Raw genomic sequence first — 26,166 nt, forward strand, 5'->3', positions numbered from 1 at the left:
CCGCTGCGCTTGCGTTGTGAACTGAAATTCACATCCGGTTCTTCACAACTTCCGTAAACTTGGCAATGTGTTTTATGATGTTACGAGTGTTTACGTGGATATTGTGTTTCGTCATTGAACAAGTTGTTTTGTAAAGTACAGACAGATTATGTGTAGTCAAAATTTGGACCTGACTTTAAAGCGGGACAGAGTTTAGAGATGAAACTGTTGTAATGTTTATACCAAAATGCAGTGGTGAAAACCGGTGTATCAAAGCAGTCTGAAAATCTCTGTTAAGACTTCAGTCGTCTTGGATGCGTGCATGGCATTTACCGCTTCATTATGACGGAATCGTATGGCAATATTTTGCCAAAACATGCTATCTATCCATCATCTGGGTAAAAAAATATTTGTTTTATATAAATATTAGTCACAGACTATGCCTACTGTGTATATTACTACACTCTATAAACAGAAATACTAATTGCAATAAAATCATGATCAGATCTTATCATTAGGATGCTTTTCTTGTTGTCCCACTCTGCTAGACGCTCGGTATACTGGAGTGAAGGTCCCAGTGACAGTCTAACTCACTGAACCCTATATATAAGACCAGTTGAACATGCTTTAGGGCTTTCACACCATAGGGTGGCAATTTGCAGCGACAGTGTCACGTCCTCTGGGGAATCCGTGTTGTTTCGCCCTATATCCAGTTCGCCAAAAATATAATAAGAAAAATATACTGTTTTCATGTTGCAAGAACATATATGTTGTCAGAAGAATTTCGGGTGTATGCACAATTAGCAGTCAACTATATGTACAGGTCAAATGTGTCTATAATGACAAAAAAAAATCCCAAAGAATACTAGGTAAAGCTTCAATTGAGAATGTTTTAGCAATACATAACTAAACAGGCCTAAAATGTTTCCCCTAAAATATTTTTAGGGCGAAACAACCTAGCACAAAACGACCCAGATAAATAGGATTTAGGGCAAAATTACCGACACCTCCTCGGGGTATTTGCACCCTTTCACCACCATAGTTCCATAAATGCACATATGCTACAAAAAATCTGAATACAACAATAGATATATAGCTGAAACTTATCAAAAACCAAAGGCAACAATTCTGCTTGTAACTGGTAAGACTTCCATGCCCAGCACTTTCAGTTCATCAGTTTAGCCCTTTTACCACTGTAGACCATAATGGACTCATCCAGATCAATACATGGTAGAGTCTACTAAAGTTGCATAGGGGTGAAAGGATTAAAGGAACTCTAAAGAATACTCCTCCTTCTGGTGTCAAAGGTGTTACTACCTTAGTGACTATCAAATTAAACCTATCCATATTGGACATTGGTTCTCACCCAATTTGTTTTTGCTGTAAATGCTATTAATTCCATAATGTTTGTTAATCACTTACCTTAAATAGGACTTTCTTTATTCACACATCTAATTCATGTAGCTACAGCAAGTATATGATAACACATATTATGGTGTCAAAATACAAATTCATCTAAGCAGTTTTGATACAAAAGTGTTTATTAGCTTATATATATATATATATATATATACCATACACAAACTTTATGGTATAGTGTTGACAGTTTGAGCTTTGTCTCTTTTCACACAACTACCAGATATTTAATGTGTTTTGCCCTTTAAAATTTCAGAGAAAATGTGATTGAATTTCTTAAAAATAAACCTATGATATCTTTAGTAAAAGCTCTCGTTCATATAATGCTTATTAAATTGATGTTTATCATGTTATTTTTTTTCTCACAGGGCAAGTCCATACCTGATTCTTTTGGTGGTGGTAAAGTTTTTGAGGGCTGTGGGTCTGTTTATGTCCTATGATTTACTCAAGTTGATTCCAGTGGTTCAGTTCCTCTTCATTGTAAAAGCAGGGTAAGTATAAATACGTATGTATTATAACATAGAAAGTGACGTATTTAAATAGAATAAAAGAATTTGCATATAATATTCAAATGTTGATTCAGAATCTTGTTTTTTGTTGAGAAAGTTACATTTTTTGTTTATAGTTATGTTATATGTATACATGAATATACTTTATACAAATATTTTCTATTTATCCCACACATGACATGTAGTGTTTATTTACCTATAATTATTTACCCGAAGCTAGACAATTTGTATAATTCACACACATACACCATAGTCACTGCTTTAGGTACTTTTGTCCAGTTTGAGAGAACAGTTGTTTTGCTTGGCTTGATTTTTTTTTTAACCACAGCCTCTGTGCAATTTTTGATTGCATGTTATTTACTGATGAATGAGCGCACCAGTGGTTACACAGATGTTACTTTATTTTATTTTACATTTCAGAAGACATTTTTCCTTAAAATTATAATCCCTACACCAGTTCTGCTGGAGGAGACGTTAGGTTAATTTGCATTACATCTGTCAGTGGCATTTTTTATATACTCTTTCATTTACAATTGCACAATTTGATTATATGAACCTTTTGAGATGGCAGTTTGTTGCATTCTGTAATTTGTTCTCATGTCCTGTCATCTACAGAGTTATGGCCCTTTGTTCATTGGGATTCTTTTTGTTCAGGGCATATCTCAGAAATTGTAATATATATGACATACAAAAGCCAAGTTTTGTATGTGAATATCTCTGGGTAGGGTATTGTTGCCCACTATATACAGAGTAATGTTTCAGATTTTTGATAACAAAGTTTGTCGGGAGGTTAGGCTCTCTGGATTGCTTTACCTTATTATAACAAAAATGACATTTTCTTTCAGGAGTACAATACCATTACTTCTTCTCCAGAAGCCCTTTTCATCAGGAAAAAGACTTTCAAAAAATCATGTAGGTAACTGCACATCTTCATATAGTTCCAGTCTGCCACCAATGCCGATAATTATGAACATTATAGTTATATCTATCTATAAATAAACCCAATTGACTGCTCTCCAGTCTGATTATCACAATTTTATAATGAAATCTCTTCAAAGATTGTTTGGCAATCTCTTGATCTTCTATAAAATATCAAATGTGAAGAAATGTATAGTACTAAAACAAAGACACTTTTCATCTTTTCCCAATATATGTACCTATCTCTTCGTTCCTGTACTGTTCTTGTTAATAGAATTGCTTGTTTGTGATTTCTGATTTCTGGTTGGGACAAGTAGAATGTATACAATAAGAGTGTTTCGTTGTTTTTTTCAGTGGTTCCGAGTTATACGGCATGCACTGTTTGGTGGGCTCATCAATTTGCTGTGGCTGTTTGGACTGACTCTCTGTGGTCCATTGAGGTACATTATAGTGAAAACTCTCTATGTTTTCCTATTGCAGAAGTGTGCCGTTTATCACAAAGCAAAGTTAACAAATATGTGAATAGTCCCATGAACATCTACATTGTAATTCCCCTTCTATTCTAGTGAAGTAGTAAAGACTTTCACAAAGAGGATTTTCACTTAATAGGTTTTGCTTGATTTGCCGTGATTGTTGTAGATTTTTTTTCATGTAAATTCAGATTTTTTTCCATCAAAATTGTGATGAGTCGCATAACTGATAGATAAAGTTGGTCCTCGGAATGTTGCTGAGTCCCACAGAAAAAGCATGAATCCAGAACTCAAAAATCACCTGTTTCATGTTTTGTATTCTGGTAACTAGTGCACATACTACATTGCATGATTTATTAAAGTCTTTGTAACATATTTCTTTGTTTTCAGAACAATCCTTCTTTTTGAGCATAGTGATTTAGTGATCGTAGCAGGAGCATGTGCTATTTTCACAAACAACGGAGGTGGCCCCTCAAAGGTACGTGGAGAGCAACATTTATTCTCCGTTAACTGTAGGAGAATACTGAGGATGAAAGAATTGTGTTTACCTGTAGTGTGAAAAATGTCTGGAACAAAACGTTAAACAAGTGTTCACAATATGTGTGGAAATAGTCTCGCATAACAATAAAATTATATCACAATCACTGATTCTACTGAAATTGCTAAAAGACTGCACTATTCCCATCAGTTCACAGTACAATTTAGTCATTTCAAAATGGTGAAAGTCAAGAAATTGGCTTTATATCCACTTTGTTAAGATTCAAAACTTTCAGATAAAATGGTATTAAAATAACGCCAATAAATCTTGGTTCTTTCTAAAATATTTGATCCTTTGAATTTGAATTACACATATGTCATACCTGGTAAACATGTTTTACTGATCTTATCCCCTGCGGATGAATGACGTTTAGAGTCAAAACCAATCCTGGGTAGGAGATGTACAATTGCAATACTCATTACCAGGTTTAGATGGGGTAGAGACTGTGAATATTTCTGGACATTACAATGCACTTCTAATTTTTTGGAAAAAAAGGACTTGAAACAGATAAAGAGATGTCTTAAAGTATTATATAAACAGTAAAAAAAAAAGGTACTGTGTACTACAAATTCTGACTAAATAATAAATGTAAAAATCCGGTTTACCGTGTCAAGTTGTTTCATGAACATCAATCTCTTTAGAAAATTATACTTCTCTACAAGGTCTGCAAGTTGTCTTGTTTTATGATATCTGAATAATTTTTCATATTTTCCAGATGAGAGGGGCCATATTCTTCATAATAGCTGTGATAACACTGTTGCTGTTTGATCATGATGAGAGACTAGATAATCTCGCTGTTCATGAATGTATCCTTGAATATATAAAAACAAAATAAAAATCTGCAAAAAATGAGAGAATGTTTTTATAAATTATAGATGTTTTTTGCATATATTTTTAAAGTAGCAGTAAACTAATTTTCTCTGTTATTTAAATGCAGCTCATTTTGATAACTTAAGGTTACTAATAATGACTATTACAAGATAACAATTTCTTCAAGTAAGTCTGTGATTTCCTTTTTCCTTAACACACCTTTACAGCGAGTGAAATACATCAAAATATCTTTACACACCTGTTTTACCATGTTGTCAACCTCATTGGATGGTCGGATCACAAGGTACGTATCTTTCTCAGTCTTCAGTCACATAGTGTAGTATTAGGTCTCGAATGTAAATAGTGTAATTTTTCAAAATGTTTATTTTCCGCAACAGATTATTTACAGGGATTCTAATTAATGTCAAGGAATATCAATAGCTTCTTATTTACGTGTGATGTATGTTCCATTTTGGTGTCTGAATTTGTGCAAGATATTTAAGTGTAAGATATTTAAATTCAGTATTTTTCCTTGCGAATAATTATGATAAATATGTGTCTCACAAAAATAATATGATTTACCGATTTCATTCTTAGAATAACAAATGTGTTTCAAATGCATGTGTATCATTGCGAGATGGAGATACTTCAATATTTTTAAAACAGAGGGTGAATGGTCATAATGTTAATACTTAAGAGAAAAGTAGACTTCTCTCATTTCCAATATGGTACCAAACAGAGTCTCATTAAAATTTCTCACTGTCAGGGTAAGATAAACAGCTGATATATATGCCAACTGAATGTTTACGATGTATCTATTACAAAGGGAGGAGTGGTTCTGTTGGCGATAACCCTGTTTACACACGTAGGATATAGCAGTGCCTCTAAGAAACTATCGGTGGACATAGGAGGGTCCAAGAGACTCCATGCCCTCTCTACATTGTTACAGGCCATACTGCTCTTTCCCTGGATGGTCTTCATGCACTTCACAAGGGAGGTAAGCAGGAGAATTTTATCCATTAGTTTTCTTATATTTAATTATGTATTATTTGAGAAAAGATATAATGTGAACTTAAAAATTCTAATAACTTATTTATGATATTTTGTTGAATTTAGAAAATAAGCAAAAATTGATACACTTTTTATGGTAACCTGTGCCAAATGTGACATTAAGTGTTTAGTTATGTGTTCTTTGAGAGAGAAAGATTGTATTTTATATTCATGATATTACATCAAATTAACCATTATGACTCAAGAATTTCAAGGATTAAGTGTAATTGGGCCCAAAGCTTCTACAGGTAAATATTGTTGCAGTTTTAACAGCTTTACATAACCTGCTGTTTGACAGCTGAAGCCTGTATTATTTTTTCTTTATCACACATAGTAACTTGTTCTGTTTTCAGAGTTACATAGAGTCATGGCTGTACCTTCTGTTTCCTCTGACACTCGTGATACTGTTTGTGTTTGTGGTGGACTTTTATATTGAGGCGGTTGTGACTAACCACCTCCAGCCTCCAAAGACAGCTGTGTATGGTACATACGCCATCACAATTAGTGCACTGTTTCTAGGCCTGACATGGAATCATCCTATGATGGCCCAGATAACAACCCTTCACAAGTTACGTGACATCGTCACAGAAGACCATGTGTTGTCAGGGGGCGTGGTCCTCAGCCTTATGACCTTCCTCCTTGGTAAGTGTCTGACATGTCCAGGCAAATCTCCAGTGGCTTTACACTTTCCTCATAAATACTTCAAATATAACTTTGTGAAAGGGAGGTGGACAATCTCAAGCTGTATAATTTGTAAATTTGGGGTACAAATAGTTGTAACTCTGACCATCTCAATATTTTCTAATTAATCCTTAAAGACAATTTTGTTCATGAATCACATTTCAATACAAGCTTTCTATTTTTTCTATACAGCTTCCAGTATACTTGGATTTCCTAGTAAGCCAAGCAAGGGCGGAAGCTTTGTAGGGTATTCCCCCTCGGGACTGCCCCTCTATAGCTTTACGGGAGATGCTTTACATAAAACCACACATTCAGTGCTGTCAATCATCAAGAACGGTCTACGCCAAATATTGGAGGATTCTAATTCACGCAAAATATTTTATTTCCTGTGTATTAATTTAGTAAGTTAAATTGACCACTGATTTGTTATGATTTTTATTTAAATCAATATTTGATATCCATAAGAACTTCCTTAGGGATGATAACAGTCATTCTTCTACAATATACAGGATAATGGTCAACAGAAAGGGGGATGCTTTTTTTCAATGTAAGTTGTATTTATAGCACATAAATTATTTTGTGCATGAAATTGTTTATGAGTACTATTTAAGCTTAAGTTACCGTAAGAAATTCATAAGTGATCAGTATCTTATTTACTTATCCATTTGTGGGATGGTTAATTATGCTAAATTACATACGTCATGATTGTAATTCATGTTCATCTTCATTGCTAGATATTTACATTTGTTGAGCTGGTGTATGGTGCGTGGACCAACAGTCTAGGTCTGATATCCGACGGCTTCCACATGTTATTTGATTGTTCGGCCCTGGTCATGGGACTTTATGCAGCCATTATGAGCCGATGGAAGGCAACTCGGATATTCTCCTATGGGTTTGTATTCCAAATATTGACAGGCTGACTGTGTTAACATTTGTAGGACCAGAACAGGAATTCCTTGCTCCTATTTAAATGTACCCAGTCATTTTCACTTTGTATCTCCATCACCCTTCTGTATCTCCATCACCCTCCCATATATCAAGTCCTTGCCACTATTATGAATAATATGTATCATATCTGTTTGAACGTTGATGTTAGGTTTGAATTTAGCAGAATGACAGTCCATATAAAAATGTACATGACTGAAATATTTGTAATGCCTCCAACACTTCTTTTGTGTGATGTTTTGAATTTGTTTCTTCAACTGTTTATGTGGTGTGAATGTTTGCATAGATTTTGGAATAAGATCTGCTGTCATGAGGATCAAACCAAGATCTATTTTTTTTTACATTAAATTATTTTCGAACTTGATTTTAAAAAGTGCATTGCTAACTAAACCTTCACTGCAGTACATAAAGATGTATCATCTTGATGCCTCCTTTTTTTTTTAAATCGATGTAATGTGAAATTCTCTTTAACTACGATCATCTGTTTACAGGTATGACCGAGTGGAGATTTTGTCTGGGTTTATAAATGGCCTTTTCCTTGTTGTCATTGGAATATTTGTATTTACTGAAGCTATTGAGAGGTTACATGAACCACCAGTGGTGAAAACAGAAAGACTTCTTGTAAGTATCACAGAGTGTAAATTTCTAATAAACTCGGAATCCTGTATTCAACATCTTTCTGATGCCCTCATTCATCGCCTGTCTGATGTCTGTATTTAATATCTTTCTGATGCCCTAATTCATTGCCTGTCTGATGTCTGTAATCAACATCTTTCTGATGCCCTCATACATAGCCTGTCTGATGTTTGTATTCAACATATTTCTGATGCCCTCATACATAGCCTGTCTGATGTTTGTATTCAACATCTTTCTGATGCTCTCATTCATCTCTTGTCTGTATTTACCTTTTTCCTGATGTCTTCATTCACCATCTTTCTGATGCCCTATTTAATCGCCTGTCTTATGTCTGTATTCAACATCTTTCTGATGCCCTCATTCATTGCCTATCTGATGTCTCTATCATCTTTTTCTGATATCTTCATTCACCATCTTTCTGTTGTCTTCATTTAACTCTTTACCATCTGTCTGATGTCTTGATTCAAAATTTGTCTGAATCCTTCATTTTTAAATATATGTTGCATCATAGCCTACATCACTGAAATTGCAAGGAGTTGAAAAATATTCAATGCTTTCTCACCCATTAACTTTAACATTAGGCCTAATCAGGCTTGTCTGAATATACGTTCAGTCATGCTTGTATACTCCCATTTCCACTTTAAATATTACGTTTCACTGTTTCAGACTGTATCTGTGATAGGATTACTAGTGAACTTAGTTGGCATAACAGCCTTTAGGAGCTCCCACACTCACGGTCATGGGGGACATGGCCACAGTCACGGAGGAGACCAGCATGGACATTCTCACGGTGCACCTAGTCAAAAGGATCATAATATCAATATGGAGGGTAAGTTACAAGAAAGTTGTCTGAACTCAATATAAAATTCACTTCCGGCTCATCTTTCCTTATCCTTATTTTGTAAATTGGCACTATACTGGACTGGAATGATTTTGTGCAGTCTTGAAATAAAATGTTTAAGTCATATGATACACCAGTACACACCCAGTAAAGACTGGAATGTCCAAATTATATTCTTTACCTTTCAAGAAACTTTTCTTTCCTTTTTGCAAGAATGGGATGGTTATTTTGAACGAGCTACCCTATTAAAATTGTATATTTCATTTTTTTTTACATTTAAATATACTGGTAATTTGATCTGCTTTGAATGATGATTCCTTGTTTGAACTCTCATTTATTCACCAATATGTGTCTTCCCATGTCTTGTATGGTGAAGCTCAAATTCTGAGGTACAATACCTGTATTTCAGTGTATTGACAATACTCCCTAAGAACCTTGTATCTTGGTGAATCTGGTCAAGGTATACTTTATCATTGTTTGACCAGATCCAAGCATCGTATGGCTTCTATTTTAAAAAGCTTGTCTGCATAGCTAGACAATATCTGTCACCGATTTCACCCACCAATGTGGACAGAAAGGCAAGATTCAAAGTCCCATTTGTGAAAATTAAAGTATTGTAGGAATGTAAAATGCTTCTTCATATTTGCTATCGGAGTTCTAAAACTAGACCACCATATCACATATCTCTGCTCCGAAACTTTGCACCACATACATATTCCAATGCTTTCTGTAGGGATTCATGGAAATGAGATATTTATGTAAAAAAAAGAGTTGTGTTATGGCTTAAATTTAATCCTACATACTGGTAACATTATAAGCAATACTTGTCTTCATTATCTAATGGACTCTTTGTAAAAAACTGTTCTATACAAAGGATCTTGTAAAAGCTCAGTAGATTTTTTTTTTGTATTCCTCTGAGTTATATTGACATCTTTTGAATGAATAAATCAAATAATTTACATAACACTCTACCCCCCCTCAGCCACCCAAACACCCTCCCCTTACCCTATTCATGTGTCAATTTGGAGACTAAATGTGAATATTTTATTCCTGTGTAGGTGTATTCCTGCATGTGTTAGCAGACACGATGGGCAGTGTTGGCGTGATCATATCATCACTGTTGATCGAGAACTTTGGCTGGAACATTGCGGATCCCATCTGCTCTCTGTTCATTGCCACCATGATCCTGTTGAGTGTGATGCCCCTACTGAAGGAGACCTCACTCATCCTCCTCCTCAGGATGCCAGTAAGAATGGAGAAGGACCTGGCTACAGCGTGCAGCAAGGTAAGTTATCTAGCATACAGGCCAATGTTTGTCACAAACTCTGAGTCATTCACCTACAGTATACTTCACGTGTTGTAGTCCTGAGACACTCCAGTGTTGGGGATTAAGTCTGGCATGTGTTTTTTCCATGGTGTGTCGACAAACCCCAACACCAGCATGACAAAGTTAGGGGATAAAGATACCATATACTGGGAATCTTTCACCTTTCACTGGTAGAGTCCATATAAACCTAGTGTTAATTTCACCCTGTACCTGGTCTCGTATGTGTAGTAACTATACCTGGTATACATTATGTACTTCTTTTCACAGTCATAAATTTGTCCTCATTACAGAGGCAAAATGGTGGCAAATATTTCTCGATATTGCAACAGGTTTGAACAATCAGAGCTGCAGGTTGTGGCCAGCTAGACAGACAATTGCTCACGACCAGTTTATAGAATGTTCTGACAGTTATATTTAACTCTCTTTTTCAGATGCTGACAAACTGACACTGATCAACTGCATTCATAGTCCCATAAGTGCAGTTTCCTATAATAATGTTTATATAGCGATGTGCGATGGAATTCTAAATATATATATGATTTTATTACAGTTGCTGACAGTAGATGGGGTGTTGTCATACAGGGAGCCTAAGATCTGGTGTCACACTGCAGACAAAGTATTTGGTAGTATACACATACAGGCTGCTCCTGATGCAAGTGAACAAAAGGTGGTAGCTCAGGTAAGTTAATAGGTGTCACAAAATTCTACATGGAGCAGAATTGTAAGAAACTATGAGGTTACCGGGTAAGAGTAAATGGTTGTTGGTCAATAACTTGCTGGGATGAATAGCTTTTAACTTATGAATCACCTTGACCCACATCTCTTCTGTTCAAGTTTCCGGATAAGCAATACAGGCCCTTTGGACCTTTTAGTTATTGAGATGCAATGCACTGTCTAGCACTAAGAAGTAATAATTAATTTCTTCCATAATATTATGGCACTTCAACTTGAAGGCATGCTAATGGTTCTGTTCTAAATTGGTGCAATAGTTTCTTTCAATTACTCTGCACTTTAACATGAGAGTATGTTTGTATTTGAACAGATAAGCAGTATATTCAAGGAGATTGGTGTGGCCAATCTGACCGTCCAGGTAGAAAAGGAGAGCTACTTTCATCACCTGTCGGGACTTGGTGCTAACTTTAACGAGGTGGTACAAATGACAAACAACTTTAAAACACAACCTCTTTCCCTGGAGGACAGCTTTATCAAATCTATATGAAATCTTATCGGCGACCTTTATCTCATTTGATGAATGCTTACATGACTAGCACAACAGACACTAGAATGGTTATGCATCAATTTAATTTAAAAATGGATCATTTTGAAGAACAATGTATTGAAAAGATATGAAATTAATAGTTTTACCTTAATCTGCTTCCCGGTAACTACTTCTAAAATCATGTGAAGATGAACAAAAAAGCATGCTATTTATTTTATCATTGTTTAGGTAAAAGTGATGGCCAAAGTCTTGCTTGAAAAAAAATCAGTAGGGTAATATCGTTGCACCCTGTAAGAAGACACAATTTGCATTCTTCTTCTCATCCTCTTTCGCTCTCTTGATCCCTGGAATATGTCATAGCAAAATTGAAGCATAGTTGTGCGCCACTTTGTAGATGAGACAAGAACACTAGTTTGATCCTTTCATGTACATCAAAAGAATCTCGCAGTCGCATAACGGTAAATATTACTGACTTTGTAGTCGGGCGTCGCTCCTCTGTAATTTTCAAAGGACAGGTATCAGCCTAATGATTGGTCAGGTCTTTTACTGGAGACCAATCAAATAGCTAACCACTTGCCTTCAATTTTGCTATGACATATTCCAGGGGTGCAGAGAGCATAAGGGAGCATAACCCATGGAGTACAGTGGATGTCTTAATCTGTAAGTGAGATTACCAAGAAGAGTATTTTTGTGCTCAAATAAGTTTAATGAAAGATATATATCATTTACAAATACATATAGCATTATACAGTAATTTCATCTTGTTTGTAAACCAGTATTTATAATAAAAAGAGAACTTACCATGAAAACTGACTTTGAATAACAATAAACACTGCATTGCATGCATGTAAAAACAATTCACTGTGTTGGAGAATGTCTTCTAGTGCAGTGTGGAAGATTTGGAAGGTCTTCAAAGAGTATTTTGGAAGTAGATTTTCAATTGTGTGCAAGTTGTGTTATCCTGGTGAGATGGGAAAGTAAGCAACAGAGACTGTGATTGTGGGTTAAGACTGGTTTTGTTAGTACATGTACCAGTATTAATTTTTAACTTGATGAATTTTATCAAACAACTCAATATACCTCTTCTGTGCTTTTTGTCTCAGTTACATAACTTACTGGTGATCAGTTTTAATTTGTATCAAGATAAATCCAAGTATTAAATTGTAAATATGCAGGTATCATTTTACTCAAGCAACAAAGCTGAGTCATAAACACATAATTATGCCATAACATTAAAAGGTAACCTAAATCTTATTATTTAAGATTACAGTTTTCCATCTACTAAAAATAATTCACTATACAATTTGGCAGTTATTTTTAAAAAATATAATGTATTTTAAAGTACCTGTCTTTTTTTCTTTTTTGTTTGTTTGTTAAAATTTGCTTAAATACATATCAGAAAGTTGCAAGTGTCATGATCCATTATCAACAATAAAGTGCTCTGTCAATTTTGTCAACTGTTAGACACTTATGACCACTTAACATTGATTTTTGTTATTTATTCCTGGTAAACAAAGATATTAGTTCAAAGTATTGTTCTTCTTTAATAGAAATGTTTATGCACAACATATTTTGATAGCTGGATCTCATTCAAATTGAAGACTAACACTTTCTTGTTAATATATCAATACTTTGAAACAATGAGCATGTTAATAGATACATAATTTTAATTCTATAATGATAAGTGAATCGGAGCAAATTAGCTGAAGATCTAGTACACAGAAATGACTATACAGAAAATGTTTCACTGCAGTTTAATTTGCACAGTTTTTGGCCTCCATAGTGAGGGTGAATTTATCTTGACAGCAAGGTTGAGGTTCTTATATACCGCTTTATCACAACCTACAATTATAGTTTGAAGGTCGTCTCAAAGCGGTTCACAAATTATTATCCGTGGTTATAGGGCCTTTGCAACCAGCCAATATCTTTCTCAAATCCCTGGGGAGCATACAGCTGGTGCTGCCATTTCGGCACTCACAGCTAGCATTCTGCAATTCTAGCACTGCCCAACCATGTACTCATTTTGAGCTGAGTAGACTGGAACAAGCGGGGTAAAGTATCTTGCTCAAAGATACTAAAGTATCTTGCTCAAAGATACAACAAAGTGTTGTGACATGACTCGAACCTGCAACCCTTTGGTCACGAGCCCAGCGTCCTACCACTAGACTACTGTGCCTCCTAACACAACACTCTACATATAATTAATTCATGTGGAGAGTGAAATTAATGCTGGGCAAATATTGATTTTACCAGTGAATGGCGAAAGTTAGACTGGACAAAAGATTCCCAGTATACAGTAAATAATGTGCCAGTAGTCATACTACAAATTGTGCCAGAAGTAATGATCTTTTAATTTAACAGTCATTTTGTGTGTGATCAAACATCTCATTTCTGACATTGACTGTCCTAGTAGATAACGTGGTGAAAATGTAAAAAGGATATTATAGCACGACTGCATGCATGTATTGTGATATTTCATTTTATAACTGTCAATGTGTGTACCTAAAAATATATTGATGTTGATCGTAAGCCCTTGATGGGACCAATATTATTTATGTATTGAGATTCATTGTCAAAACACTGTGAAAGTCAAATTTGTGAGACCTGTACATTTTATATACCCTGGTATTATGTGAATACTTGTCCAGAGTTATTGCACGTTCACATAATTCACAAAATTACTTACAGAAGTATTTTTATATTTAAGAAATTTAATTCTATATTTGCAATTTGTGATGCTATATGAAAATAGAGGAAAGGAAAACAAATATATTATAATGTATTGTTTGCGTGAAAATATGGAAAAATAAATATTATAAAATAAAATTGAAGCTTAAGATGTCTCTGTAAATCTTATTCAAATAGTGTGGGGGTCTGCCTCTGTTACCTGAATTTCAAATTGATCTTCACACATAAATTTCAATGTGTGTATACTTACTCATGAAAGGAAACTAAGATCTATTTTGAACAACCTCCGAAAATAGGTTAATGATATGACTAATGAATCGGAAAACTCTTCAATACTTGTAACAGAGGAAGTACCATATCATTGATCAGCATACTACAATATTATAATTTACATTTCTGATATATGATCTAAATGAACACATAATATGAAGCATTCAACAAAAACAAAAATCAATTATTATTTTTGTTTTAAAGTTTACAAAATGTCTCCGTGAAATTGGTATTCTTGGTACTTGTATTGACTGTAGAAATATAAGCTAGAGAAGTATTCAATTAACCAGTATTAATCTCAAAAGTGCAAGCTTGACATATAGATAAAAACATGGATACAACTTATAACTTAAATAAGATTTACTTTCCTTCGGTCATTTTATTCACTCATGAATGTTTGTCCATAGCGTTAATATTTACATCTGGTCATATAAATTGTACACTTGGTGTAATGTTATTTTCATTTACTATACATATACAGAATGTTTACCAGGTACTATTTCATAAGGTCAAACAATTCTTCAGTGTACTGCAAGTAGAATTTCACATGGAAATTTCCCTTTTTGCCTTTTTAAATGATTAATCCTTGATTTTTTTTTTTTGCAGTAGGCAATACTGTGTAATATTATACCAAAAATGTTTGCGTATAGTGCACACTTTTTCAGGGGAAAATGATAATATCACGGAAGGGGTGCACACTTTACACCAGAACAATCCAAAACCAGTCCGGTATACAATTGAGACATAGTTTACCAGGGTGTTTCGGAATGCATATCTTTTTACTAATATAGTAAATGTGAAATATATTATAAAGTACAGTACGCTATGAATCTACAGAAAGATATTTTCTACAGTATTATGCAAAATAAGATATTTTTATGAAGAATTAGATGCGATATGATTTCGCCTGAACCTTGTAAGATCAACCAGTATTACAAATAATGAAATTGAGGAAAAAAGTATTTAAAATGCAATTACAATAAATAGCTTTCGTTTCTTGTTGCTTCTTAACCAAGATCTCATCCTTCAGTTTTCCCCATAAGGAAAGCATTGCTTCAGTAAAGGAAAAATCCTATTATGGTAAGGAGTGCCATTAAGTCAAGTATATTACATGTATTACCATTGCAATGGCCAGTATTATAGCATATTTGTTTATTTACAACATATTTCATGTAAATCACACAACACACTTCATGAAAATTGTTTGAAATTTTAACATTTGAAAACGAGATATAAACAAAAACTACAGAGTCGAGGCATTATAAAGCCACAACGTCAAAATTACAGATGAATATCTTTACAAGGGAGGAAAATCTATTAAAGTTAGAATAAATATAGACAGAGCATAGCTTTAGACAGTCAGCCTTAAGAAGGTTGACCTGCAGATATAAATTTATCAGTATATATACTGGAGGCCAATATTCATACTGACTGGAGAAAATGTTTCAATGTTTTTGAGTGCTAATAATTGGATGCAGTTTTGCTTTAAGACGTCTAAATTACTAATAAATTTATCAGTATATATACTGGAGGCCAATATTCATACTCAATTGAGAAAATGTCTCTAGAAACATGTATATAAAGGAGAATATCGAACAAACCGGCTTTATTTTACAACAATAGATATACAAAATATGTTTATAATGAAGCCCAGTACACATAGAATTGGAAGAGTTTGATTAATAACTGAAGCAAATAATATTCAGTTGTATTCGTCGTAACAAACTGGTAATGTAAACACAATGAACCTGTCTAATCTGACAGCATATTGGTCAGATTAGTTAGGATGTCTGAATACAAAGGTTTATTATAGCACCATGTTGGATGTTTTAAGATGCCAGGATTAAACATGTTTCATTGTGAAAGTAAAAATATCATTGCGTTCATCAACAACATAAGATATGTACAAAGTCCTAACATGCTTTACAAACGTGTATTGTAAATGTCTTTTATTGTACATGATAATGTTAACCTTTTTTGGAGGGAAAATGGGATGCACACTGTACTTGAATGACATGTGAATGTATTTTTGTGTCGAAGATTGTGGTATGTCATTGCTATTGATTGGAAGTTTCATTTGATTGTTCACATTATGGTGTAGACCTGCTTGCAGGCCTACATTGGTACAAATCACTGAAATATGATATGTTTTAAAAATAAATTACTTTAAAAATGTTCTTTGTCATGGTTTTTTTTTTTTTTTTTTTTTTTACCCAAAACATACGTCTCAAAGTAATGTGAATCTTAACATTGTTTACTTTGAAAGCAATATTGCTTTATCATTAAATATAACAAAATTACTTTAAAGGCTACCGTTGTAGTTGGTGAGTTTTGGTTTGAAGATTCAGTACTTAATGAGCCTTCTGTGGGCGAAGCCTGTACATTTCAGTTTTCATCAAGATATTTTCAGCAGTTTTTATGGCCAGATGTCTCCCTTCGAAGTCTCTCTCCATTTGAATGAAAAAAAAGGATTAATACCAGGAGAAAATATTGTCTATCTGAAACTGCTTGTGACATACCTGAATAAATGAAGAATCTAGTCTATTAGAATGAAGTGTCGCTGTGGCATTTTGTGCACAGACAAACCAATTATTGAATACCAAAAACATTTCCATTTTCCGTTTTGCCATTTCTATTTAAAAAAAAATCTATCAAATTGTCATTAATTTTGTTCACTGCCAAGTTAATTGCTTTTTGCTAATTGCCATATGTCAAAAACTTGACTGCTTTCGTTCATTGCATTCAAAAAAGTTTGACCTGTTGGACCATTATGTATGACATAGGGGCTGCCCTAATGTTGCTTTCTGAGGAGTCATGACAGACTTTCAAAAAATGCATTGACATTTGCAGATCAGACAGGATTGCTTCCTGAAAATGCTATATTTTGAAATAGGCAAACTCTTTTTTTCTGCATGAATTAACAGAACCCTCAATACCATTTGCCAACTGCCATTTCTGCAGGTTTCTATTTTTGGTGCATTTCCTCATCATTTGACAGAACATCAAAACTGCACTAGCATCAAATTATGCATAAAGTGTCCATGAACACATTCATTGAAACTTACCAAATGCAAGGTATAAACTTCAGAGGTATTTGATGGAAAGTAGTAAATGACAATAGAAATTGAATAACTGGCAAATGTCATTGAGCAATTACAATTGGTGAACATTTTCCATAAAAAAAATATGCATACCTGGTATTTCATGTCTACGCAGTAAACATTCATAACCCTTTCCCCCTATGTAACTTTAGTAGACTCTACCAGTACCATGCATTGATATGGAGGGGTCCATTATGGTCTACAGTGGTGAAAGGGTTAAGCTGTATTAACTCAAAATTATTATTTCATTTGTTGGTTGGAGTGATATTTAATGAATAGTGAAACATGAATTATTATTTTTTAAGACACTCAGTACATTTGAAAAAGTAGATTATAAATACATGTTGTACATATATAAATACACCCTTAAAAACATAATAAAAATACACAGATAAATTTAATCAGAACTCTCTTGAACACTTGGAATTCATGATAAATACTTGAACTTTTAACATGTTGCTCACAATGTGAAGTAACCCTAACATCATGTGAAGATAAATAACAAATGATAAAATATTTTGCATTCAAGAACCTTACCTAAAAATCTGTAATGTTTATCATCTTTCTATAAAATCCAATTTCAAAACAAAACCTTATTTGCTTGATGTTTAGAAACCTTGGGTGTTAACCTCAGCTTTTTCCTGACACTTGAGTTGGCCGACATAGTAACCTTCCTTGGCTTTGGCAAAGCTTCCAGGATGTTTGCATCCCCTCGACCTCCTAATAAATCCATATTTTCTGGATGTTGAAGTTGGGACATACGAGGGTCTGCTATAAAGAAGGGCACTGGAGCTTGGAGGCTTTGTTTAGCGTCTCCGATCTGCTGCAGCATGCTACAGTCTGCTGATACAGTCCTTGGTACACCTATATTCACATCCCTCACATTCTGGAGCGGAACTTGTGGAACATTTGTGTTTCCCTGTTTAGGATCTTCTAGGAAACTGTTGCCTGATCCCGTTGCTCTACTAGTCTGTGCATTGTCAATATCAGATGTCACATTAATGTCGGGTATGTTGATTGATGATCTCTTTAAATACAGATTTTGTGTCTGACCGTCTGGGAGAACCATCTGCCTAGTGTATGGGAATGCAGAGAGATTTGAATTTGTTCCCAGGAAGATCTTTTTACCAGCTGAATGAGATGTTTGAGCCATAGTGTAGTGTAGAGGACTCTTGGCATGGGATAGCTGTGCCACATGTTGTTCCACCTGACTGGGGATAAATGGCACTTGTGCTGATGTTTTAGGCAGTGTGTACAGATGTGGAACAGGAGGGTTTTGGGAAGCGTGACCAGTGGTACATGTTAACTGGGAAACAGGTGGAGGCTGGAGATGACCTGTAGCATTGTTGTGGAATGTCCGCCCGACTGTCATGGCAGAGAAGTGCTCAAACCTTGTTGCCCATTGAACTGGATTGTAAGCCTTTGGAGTTTGACCTGGTAACAGAGCCTCTGGTTTGTGGATGAAGTTGTGGGGAAGACAAGTATCCGTGAAAGCTTTGTATGGCAGCGTTGCTTGAACAGGAACTGTAGGCTCTGTTCTATGGGAAACGGATACACAATTATTGCTAAGTGAGGGATGTTCAAGTCCAGAGTTCATGTGTGGTTCATGAGATGAAGTTGAATAGGTTACCTGATCGCCCATTCTAGGGAGGTTTCTACTAAGGTTATATAGTGGCAGCATTCTTGAAGCACTGTGGTATGGTTGAACTGCTGATGGTAGAGTACAGCTATTGCCAGGCTTGTTGAGGAACACAGACGTTAGACTTGGCAATTCAGACATTTTGGTTTCAGGTATAATTTGCTGAGAAATACTTTCCAGTGGCATTGTCATGTGTGTACCAATATCTGCAGCACTGACAGATGTTTGCCTGTGACTTACAAGTGGTGATAACTTTTGGCCAGTTTCACGGAAGTTCTTCAGCGGAAAGCCACAGCTGTCATACATGGAAAAAGGCATGGGATAACATTTACTGTCATTATTCACAGCAGTGGTTATTACCACAGGCTTTGCATTGCTGTTAGAAAAGATCGGACTTTTGCTTCTAATGCTTTCAGAATGAATTACCTCAGAATCACATCGGGATGAAAGGTTTTGGGTGTTGCAAACCTCCTCTGGAAATGATGTCAGTGGAGAAACTGAATCTTTTGTTGGAGCGGGTGTTATGGACGCTTCTGATGTAGCATACTTGTTGACTGTTGTTGGTGTTCCAGTTGTGAGGTCTGCCACAGAACTGTCACTTGCCTTCGGTGGTGTAGCTAAATAAGGAGGCTGTAACACCACTCTACACCTTATGTTGGACTGTTTTGACTTGTGTTTACTTTTCTTTTTAGCTTTATGCCTGCTCTTTTTATGCCTGTTAACAAAAATATGGAAATTTTGAGCATAAAGATAATATGAATAATTCAATAGAAAGCTTTTAAATTTATGGACTTCTGCAAGTAGTTTTAAAAAATAATTCATTTTGACTTAAGTCATAATTTTCATGGACAAATATTTGGATTGGTTGCTAGTTTTGTTTTAAAGTCTTTTAATGATATTGTTTCCCCTTTAAATCAATAATACTGTTGTCAATTTTAAAAGATGATTCAGGAATAATTAAAGACATATTGGCTAGAATTTTACTACATGTTAAAATAATTTATTCATTACATAATTGATGTTTTAGTCATTAGAAAAAGACTCATATTTGTACGAGTTATGACCAATTCTAAGAATTTGAAGCAATATTTTCTTAACAATAATATGTTCAGTAAACATATCTAGGTGCATTGGTGACCTTTTTAGATTAACTGTGGTTGTGTTGGTAATGGGACTTTGGCCTAGAGGGATGTCGTCAGCATTTGGCTCCCCAGGAAGGAAGGTGATGAGACTTTTGGCCAGGTCCTGTTGGTCAGCCAGTAACAACTGGATGTAGTGCTTGGTCTGTGAGTAAACAATTTAAGTTAGTAGGACAACCATGGAGACATGTTCTTACTTAAGAGACAATAGTATCATATTAACAATACTTAATATCTCAGCAGTTCAAAAATTCATATTCAATTGGTTTATGCATTTTCACTGCTACAAATTATTTACTCATTAACATTTTTTCCCATTTTCATAAATGCAGACTTAGGGAAATATGGTCAGTTTTCCGTCATAGCTCTTTATTCAAATTGTAATATATATGTACAAATATATTGCAGGTAATTAGATTTTAAATTTAATTCTAATCAAAGCTAATCATAGAATACAAAGATATTGTGACCAGGTCACTGTTGAATCTTGATCCTATTCCTTTATTTGTCATAACCAGATTTATTTAATAGTGTAAATGTAACTTAATGGGACAATCCTGTAAGAATTGCAGCTTACATATATGTATATGTGTGTGTAGAGAGAAAACCTGCAAAAATGTCTATTGTACACAGCAGTGGTACCTTAACCAGCATTTTAACTATGAAACTGAGAGAAATCTCACTTTGTACTGTGGCAAAACTGGACATAACATACTTGCTGAATTAGCACCAAGGGCGCTTAAAAAATTAGCTTAGGTGAGGGCAAAATAAAATTTAAGTTTTGCCAGAACAAGTTGTGTAACTTCAACTGTTGTTACAGTATCACAAGAGGACATGATAAACATTTAATGGGGCTGTAGTTTTGGATATACAATATTTTCATCCGCTTCACAGGAAGTTCAGCAATGATCACCAGACATAAATCTCTGTTTAAAGTATACTGTAAATCATTGACTGGCCTGGTCAGGTCTTGGATGAGGAGGGCCTTATATAAGTTCCATTCCTCCTGAAAAAAGGGGGAAGGGCGCTAATTACGGCAAATATGGTAAGTCAATTAGCCGGTGATAGGTGACGGGTAGCTCAGTTAATTTGAGCATGCATCTATAGATTGGAGTTCCTGGGGTTTAATCCCAGTCTAGTTCTTATGTTTTTCCTTTCTTACTTGCATTTTCCTTTCCTGATGCAGTATTTTTTTTAAAAGATTTTAATGTAAGAAATTAAACCAAATTAGAATATGACAAAAATATCTGAGATACGATAGCTGCACTGCGCATAAAATGTATGTGGTGGACAGTCAGGAGTTCATTTTGTAAAGTGTTTTGTCTATCCGGCAACTAGAGGTCACCAGCTAAAGCTCTTTAAGAAACAATGCCGCTTAAACACCACCAAGAACATTTTAGCAATCGTGTAGTTACTAATTGGAACAATTTATCAGCTGAAGTGGTTAATGCTGAAAGTTTGAACAGTTTTAAAAATAGATTAAACGTGCACTGGAATGATCATGCACACAAATTTTATCCGTCCATGTGTAAATATTAATTAATACTAGTGCGACAATTACACTTCAGTAAACGTCTAGATATATTTAATGTCATACAATGTATGCCATTCTTTGCGCACTCCATCATCAACCAATCAATTAACGAAATGCAGATAAATAACATCATTACAAGCCACAGGGTTTCCATTGATGTCTTACCTATGAGATACCTATGAGATTATTGTCAATATTTACCTTTTCTTTATTGATTAGATTTCTGGTATCATAATCGCAAAGAACTGCTAGAAGTGTTTTGTAAATTTCTGTTTCTCCAAAGTAGTTGACCTTTATCATGTTGAGAATGGCAATCAAGGGGGATATTTCATACTTGCTGACTTTTTCCATCTGTAAAATAAAGTATTTATGTAAATACCAATACAATTAGGCCTACAGTCTAATGATCACCGTTTTTAAATTAATCATTGATGGATTTTTTGTTTTCATATCCTCAGGTTACCAGTTTCCGCGCACTTAAGAAGCAACCGCGCCAGGAAACTGTTGAAATTATGAATGACTGTCATAAACATGTATGCAATCTACTAATGGAAACAAAAAACTAGCAACATAAAACTGTATTAAAAAAATATCAGAACAAACTATTTTAACAAATTTCTCCCGTCGGAAGTAGCCGTCATATGTTTCCGTGTGTCTATTTTGATTTAGTGTTCAAAGAAAGATAACTCGAATACACTAAAAAGAAATTCTCTACAGTGACCTGTTAGAACTAAAGCTTCTTTGATCGTCAAATTAATTATCAAAACAATCTTTTTAAATTTCACGTTTTTAATTGATTTTTACAAGATGTCAAATTGAACGAATTCATGTTTGAATTTTTTTTTTTTTTTTATTATATTTATTTAGTTATAAAATTAAAAATATAATACTGGAATCTGTTAAAAAAAATCTGCAGTCTTATACCGGTTTTGGTTGCTGGTAAGTTATTTCTCATTTTGTTCTGTTTAAAATTGGAAGTTCATTGCATTACAAGGTTAACTTTTCATTGAAAACACTGTTTATCAATATAAGAATGTCTCCTTGGCTCTTCGGAAGTGGAAAAAAAATCGGGGATGAGATGTAGCCTCAGTTGCAAACGACATGATTTTCGTACGTTTGTCAGACTCCAAAAAGAACTGGTTCATGAATGAAATATATCACCGTTTTTTCAGGTAAGGGCTCATTTTTATCAAGATAAAAATTGCATTAAGCAAAATTGAATATTTATGCGTGTATTTTTAATCAGTGATTATTTCTGATGTTTTTCGGACGAACTTCCGGTATTTTTTGTGTCAGTTTACAGACGATGGCCAAACGTCTAAATTATCCTTGTGTTGTGTCCAGCAGGTCATGTAGTTACGAGATATAGCTTGATAAAATGGCTGCGCGGAAATACATAACGCGCGGAAACTGATAACTACAGTAGACGATACCACTACAACGGGGAAAAAAACGACCTAAAATGTTCAGAACGGAAAAAAATAAACATAACATTCCGATCTTTAAAATATCGATGTATCATTAAACTAAAAAGTATTTTTTAGTAACGATTATGATAAAAGATGTGTACAGTACTGTACCTTTATCAAAATTTGTGTTTGCCGCCGTCAGTAGTTTTTTGCTGGATTCTGAAGTTACGAAGCTAGAAAAACTATCATAGACATATGTGCGATATTTTTTCTTTTGTAAAAATTGTTAAATTTTTCAACCTTCCTGTTTATTAATTTATAAATTTATAAATATTAGGTAATTTTAAACTTTCACGTAACTGTGTCCTGTTTAAGAACATCATTTATTAATGACTGAATTGGTCTACGGTGTTACTGTTAGTTTCGTAGACGGTTGCTTAATCCTCTCGACAGGTGGCGTTCTCCAAACGACTTCCGTAACGAATGTCAACACCATTCAAAAATGTGATCCATTTCAACGACGAATAACACATTCTCCTGTTAACGAAGATGGCAGAAGTTGACGATCACGATGGAAGGGAACATTCCTCTCTGTCAGAAAGATATGAACTTGAAATTGACGATGAAACGGATTCACCGCGCCGATTAAATGATAGTCTGACGCCTGAATCGGGCATTGAACTCGAAAGCCGAGCAACTGATTTGACAGGGAAGGGTGACGAAAAAACATTTATACCCGACGAAGAACCTGAATCTTCATTAGCTGTTAAACCAAATGAAATGTTTCAGTTTGATCTTACTAATCCAGACGAAGTGATGCGAATGCTTGAAACAGTTGACCTTTCTGAAGAAGATACCGATGTACTGCTTGAGGAAGCCTACAATGTCAACAAAAAACTCAAAATGATGCTACAGAAAAAAGGAGAAGAAAAAGAGTTTAACCATGCAGAAGCATCTCTTGTAAACGGATCATCAGTAATAATGGTTCCTGGTAAATCTGTTCAGTCCAGAGCAAATTCTAATACCAGGACAAATTCTAATTCTAGAGCAAATTCTAATACCAGAACAAATCCCAGTACTAAGACTATGCCTTCTCAATGTAGAGTTGCCTCTGGTACTGCATCAAGAGAGAACTTATTTGCTAAAAATGTCCCACTTCCTCCAATAAAGGATATTAATCCCCATTCACTCCATCCAACAGTTGGTAATACAGTTGATGCCCATGCCTCTTCAGTATACAGTGCTAAGCTGCGCAGACCTGCCCCACCTTCTGCTGGTGGCACACCAACCAGGAATGCCTTATCATCACAAGGTCCAGGTCGTAGAGTTGTACCTCATCAAGGTCTTATGGTAAGAGCTGCATCATTTATATAAACATTTCAAGTAGTATGATAAACTGCAAGTCTTATAAATATGAGAAAATGGTCAATTTAATTATATTGGCAGACTGAAAAATGACAGTAAGGTACAATGTATGTTTTTTTTGGTTGTTGAATCTCTAAAGGTCAGCTAGTACAATATTTCATTCCATTTTCATGCAAGTATTCTGTGCATGGTTGTTAAAGGAAAGTAGTTATTCAATAAGCTATAAGCACTGGACTTCATCTATTCTTGTCAGAATTTGTTCATACAGTTTTGAGCTGATAGCAGGATTTTGTATGTCCTACAGTCAGAATTAAATATGTGTATCTATAGCTCCAGACTAAAATTCCTAATAGATCGAGGTACAGTTGTGCATGGATGTAGAACTTATTTCCAGTAAGTATTGAAGAATGTTTACATTCATCTCCTAGGTTTCAGGAGGATACAATTACTTGGAAAATTGACCTTTAATACATGTATATGTTATTATGTATGTATAAAACCTTGTACCTGACTTATACAACCGCCTCATAACCTTTATCATAAGCGATTTTTTTTCTTATACTCATCAGCACTGTTTACTGATTATGTTTCTTCACATATATTGAAAATTTATATATAAATCTTAATAGTTTTGCAGTACATGTATAGAGTAAGTAATATGCTCAAGTATATAATTTTGAATCCAAATCATTGATACATGTTATATAAAACAAGTTATTTGAAATATATTCATTTTTACAGAAGTATAGAAAAAGCTGTTTTTTTTAAATTTGTCATCTAATATTAAATTACAAATAATTTGCATTTACAGTTGATATTCATGCACTTCAGATAAGCTTGCAAGGTTAAAGAATTATATTTTTTATTTTATTATATTTATCATCTATAGAATGAAATGGTTGATCCTTTCCTAGGGTTGATCCCGAAACTTATTAACTAATGGCATTTGCATGAAAAATCAATGCTATATAAGCTAATATTCTAATGGGACTTACATACTTGTATGATATTAAACTATCAGGATATGGCATCAACTGTCTGAAGTAGTATGTTAATCAATTCAATGCTTGGAATAACAACCCCAGACATTCCTGTTAGAGATGACTTATAACATATATATTTAATACATGCCCCTGTCATATACCTGTGTCATCTGTGATACCTTACTCTATACTGAATAGAGAAACCTTTTTTAGACTATACAATAGTAAGTTTTTTATAGAGCTTCTGACAAAATTGGTATCATAGATTAGTTTAATAGTTTATATTAAAACTGTTGTGTCATTATTTTACTACTGGTAACTACCATTAATTTCAGGATGAACTGTCCCTGAAAAGGAACATATTTCGGTAAACCAATGAAATCGTTTTTGTCTGCACATTTGCATCTTCCTTTATAGATCATCACTTACAAACTCTTATGTATTTACATTTTTAGTGACTTTTTTATATATCTTTTTAATGCTGTTGTTTTTGAGTATGAATTACTGAAATCAGAATTGTATATGATACCTAATAATCAATTCTTTTTCATGGGTTGCTTGATATGCAAATATTACAGCTTATACTTTGAATTCAGCCTGTCTTCTTTCAAATAATATGCTCATCAACTGCATGACTATTGCTGAAACTGTATATTATCTAACATTAAAGAATATATTACAAGGCTCCTCTGACCCCCC

General features: G+C 34.4%; 3 protein-coding genes across 4 annotated transcripts in view; 2 read left to right on the top strand and 1 right to left on the bottom strand.

The window, feature by feature from the left end:
- The first annotated feature begins 49 nt into the window (after positions 1-49).
- Positions 50-13,226, top strand: LOC110445667 (zinc transporter 5-like). The gene is made up of 16 exons (XM_021490395.1): positions 50-377; positions 1,764-1,886; positions 2,750-2,816; positions 3,177-3,262; positions 3,683-3,770; positions 4,546-4,636; positions 4,868-4,944; positions 5,467-5,637; positions 6,044-6,332; positions 6,564-6,772; positions 7,106-7,263; positions 7,808-7,937; positions 8,619-8,781; positions 9,852-10,078; positions 10,671-10,799; positions 11,163-13,226. The coding sequence occupies exons 1-16, from the start codon at positions 322-324 to the stop codon at positions 11,337-11,339; spliced, it is 2,241 nt and encodes a 746-aa protein (XP_021346070.1). The 5' UTR covers positions 50-321; the 3' UTR covers positions 11,340-13,226.
- A 3,692-nt stretch (positions 13,227-16,918) lies between these two features.
- On the bottom strand, positions 16,919-23,360 carry LOC110445668. The gene is made up of 4 exons (XM_021490397.1): positions 23,291-23,360; positions 21,912-22,061; positions 20,176-20,321; positions 16,919-19,752 (listed from the first exon to the last, which is right to left on the bottom strand). Exons 2-4 carry the CDS (start codon positions 22,059-22,061, stop codon positions 17,979-17,981), a joined length of 2,070 nt encoding a protein of 689 aa, XP_021346072.1. The 5' UTR covers positions 23,291-23,360; the 3' UTR covers positions 16,919-17,978.
- A 223-nt stretch (positions 23,361-23,583) lies between these two features.
- LOC110445549 overlaps positions 23,584-26,166 on the top strand; it is a 10,830-nt gene continuing 8,247 nt past the window's right edge. Inside the window, exons 1-2 of one of the 2 annotated variants that reach the window (XM_021490215.1) lie at positions 23,584-24,469; positions 25,803-25,834. In XM_021490215.1, the coding sequence (XP_021345890.1) occupies positions 23,669-24,469; positions 25,803-25,834 (833 nt within the window). In that variant the 5' untranslated portion in view covers positions 23,584-23,668. The remainder of the gene's footprint in view (positions 24,470-25,802; positions 25,835-26,166) is intronic. The other variant, XM_021490214.1, reaches the window with a different exon arrangement.

The sequence above is a fragment of the Mizuhopecten yessoensis genome, unplaced genomic scaffold (assembly GCF_002113885.1).
Source record: "Mizuhopecten yessoensis strain PY_sf001 unplaced genomic scaffold, ASM211388v2 scaffold2329, whole genome shotgun sequence".
In the NCBI taxonomy this organism is placed as follows: domain Eukaryota; kingdom Metazoa; phylum Mollusca; class Bivalvia; order Pectinida; family Pectinidae; genus Mizuhopecten; species Mizuhopecten yessoensis.

Excerpts from the sequence above, each read along its gene's own strand:
- LOC110445668 (XM_021490397.1), bottom strand. The coding sequence starts at position 22,061 with ATGGAAAAAGTCAGCAAGTATGAAATATCCCCCTTGATTGCCATTCTC. Across the intron at positions 20,322-21,911 it reads ATCTAATCAATAAAGAAAAG|ACCAAGCACTACATCCAGTT; the intron begins GTAAATATTGAC and ends GTTTACTCACAG. Across the intron at positions 19,753-20,175 it reads ACCACAGTTAATCTAAAAAG|GCATAAAAAGAGCAGGCATA; the intron begins GTCACCAATGCA and ends TTTTGTTAACAG.
- LOC110445667 (XM_021490395.1), top strand. The coding sequence starts at position 322 with ATGACGGAATCGTATGGCAATATTTTGCCAAAACATGCTATCTATCCA. Across the intron at positions 4,637-4,867 it reads TAATCTCGCTGTTCATGAAT|CGAGTGAAATACATCAAAAT; the intron begins GTATCCTTGAAT and ends ACACCTTTACAG. Across the intron at positions 8,782-9,851 it reads TCATAATATCAATATGGAGG|GTGTATTCCTGCATGTGTTA; the intron begins GTAAGTTACAAG and ends ATTCCTGTGTAG.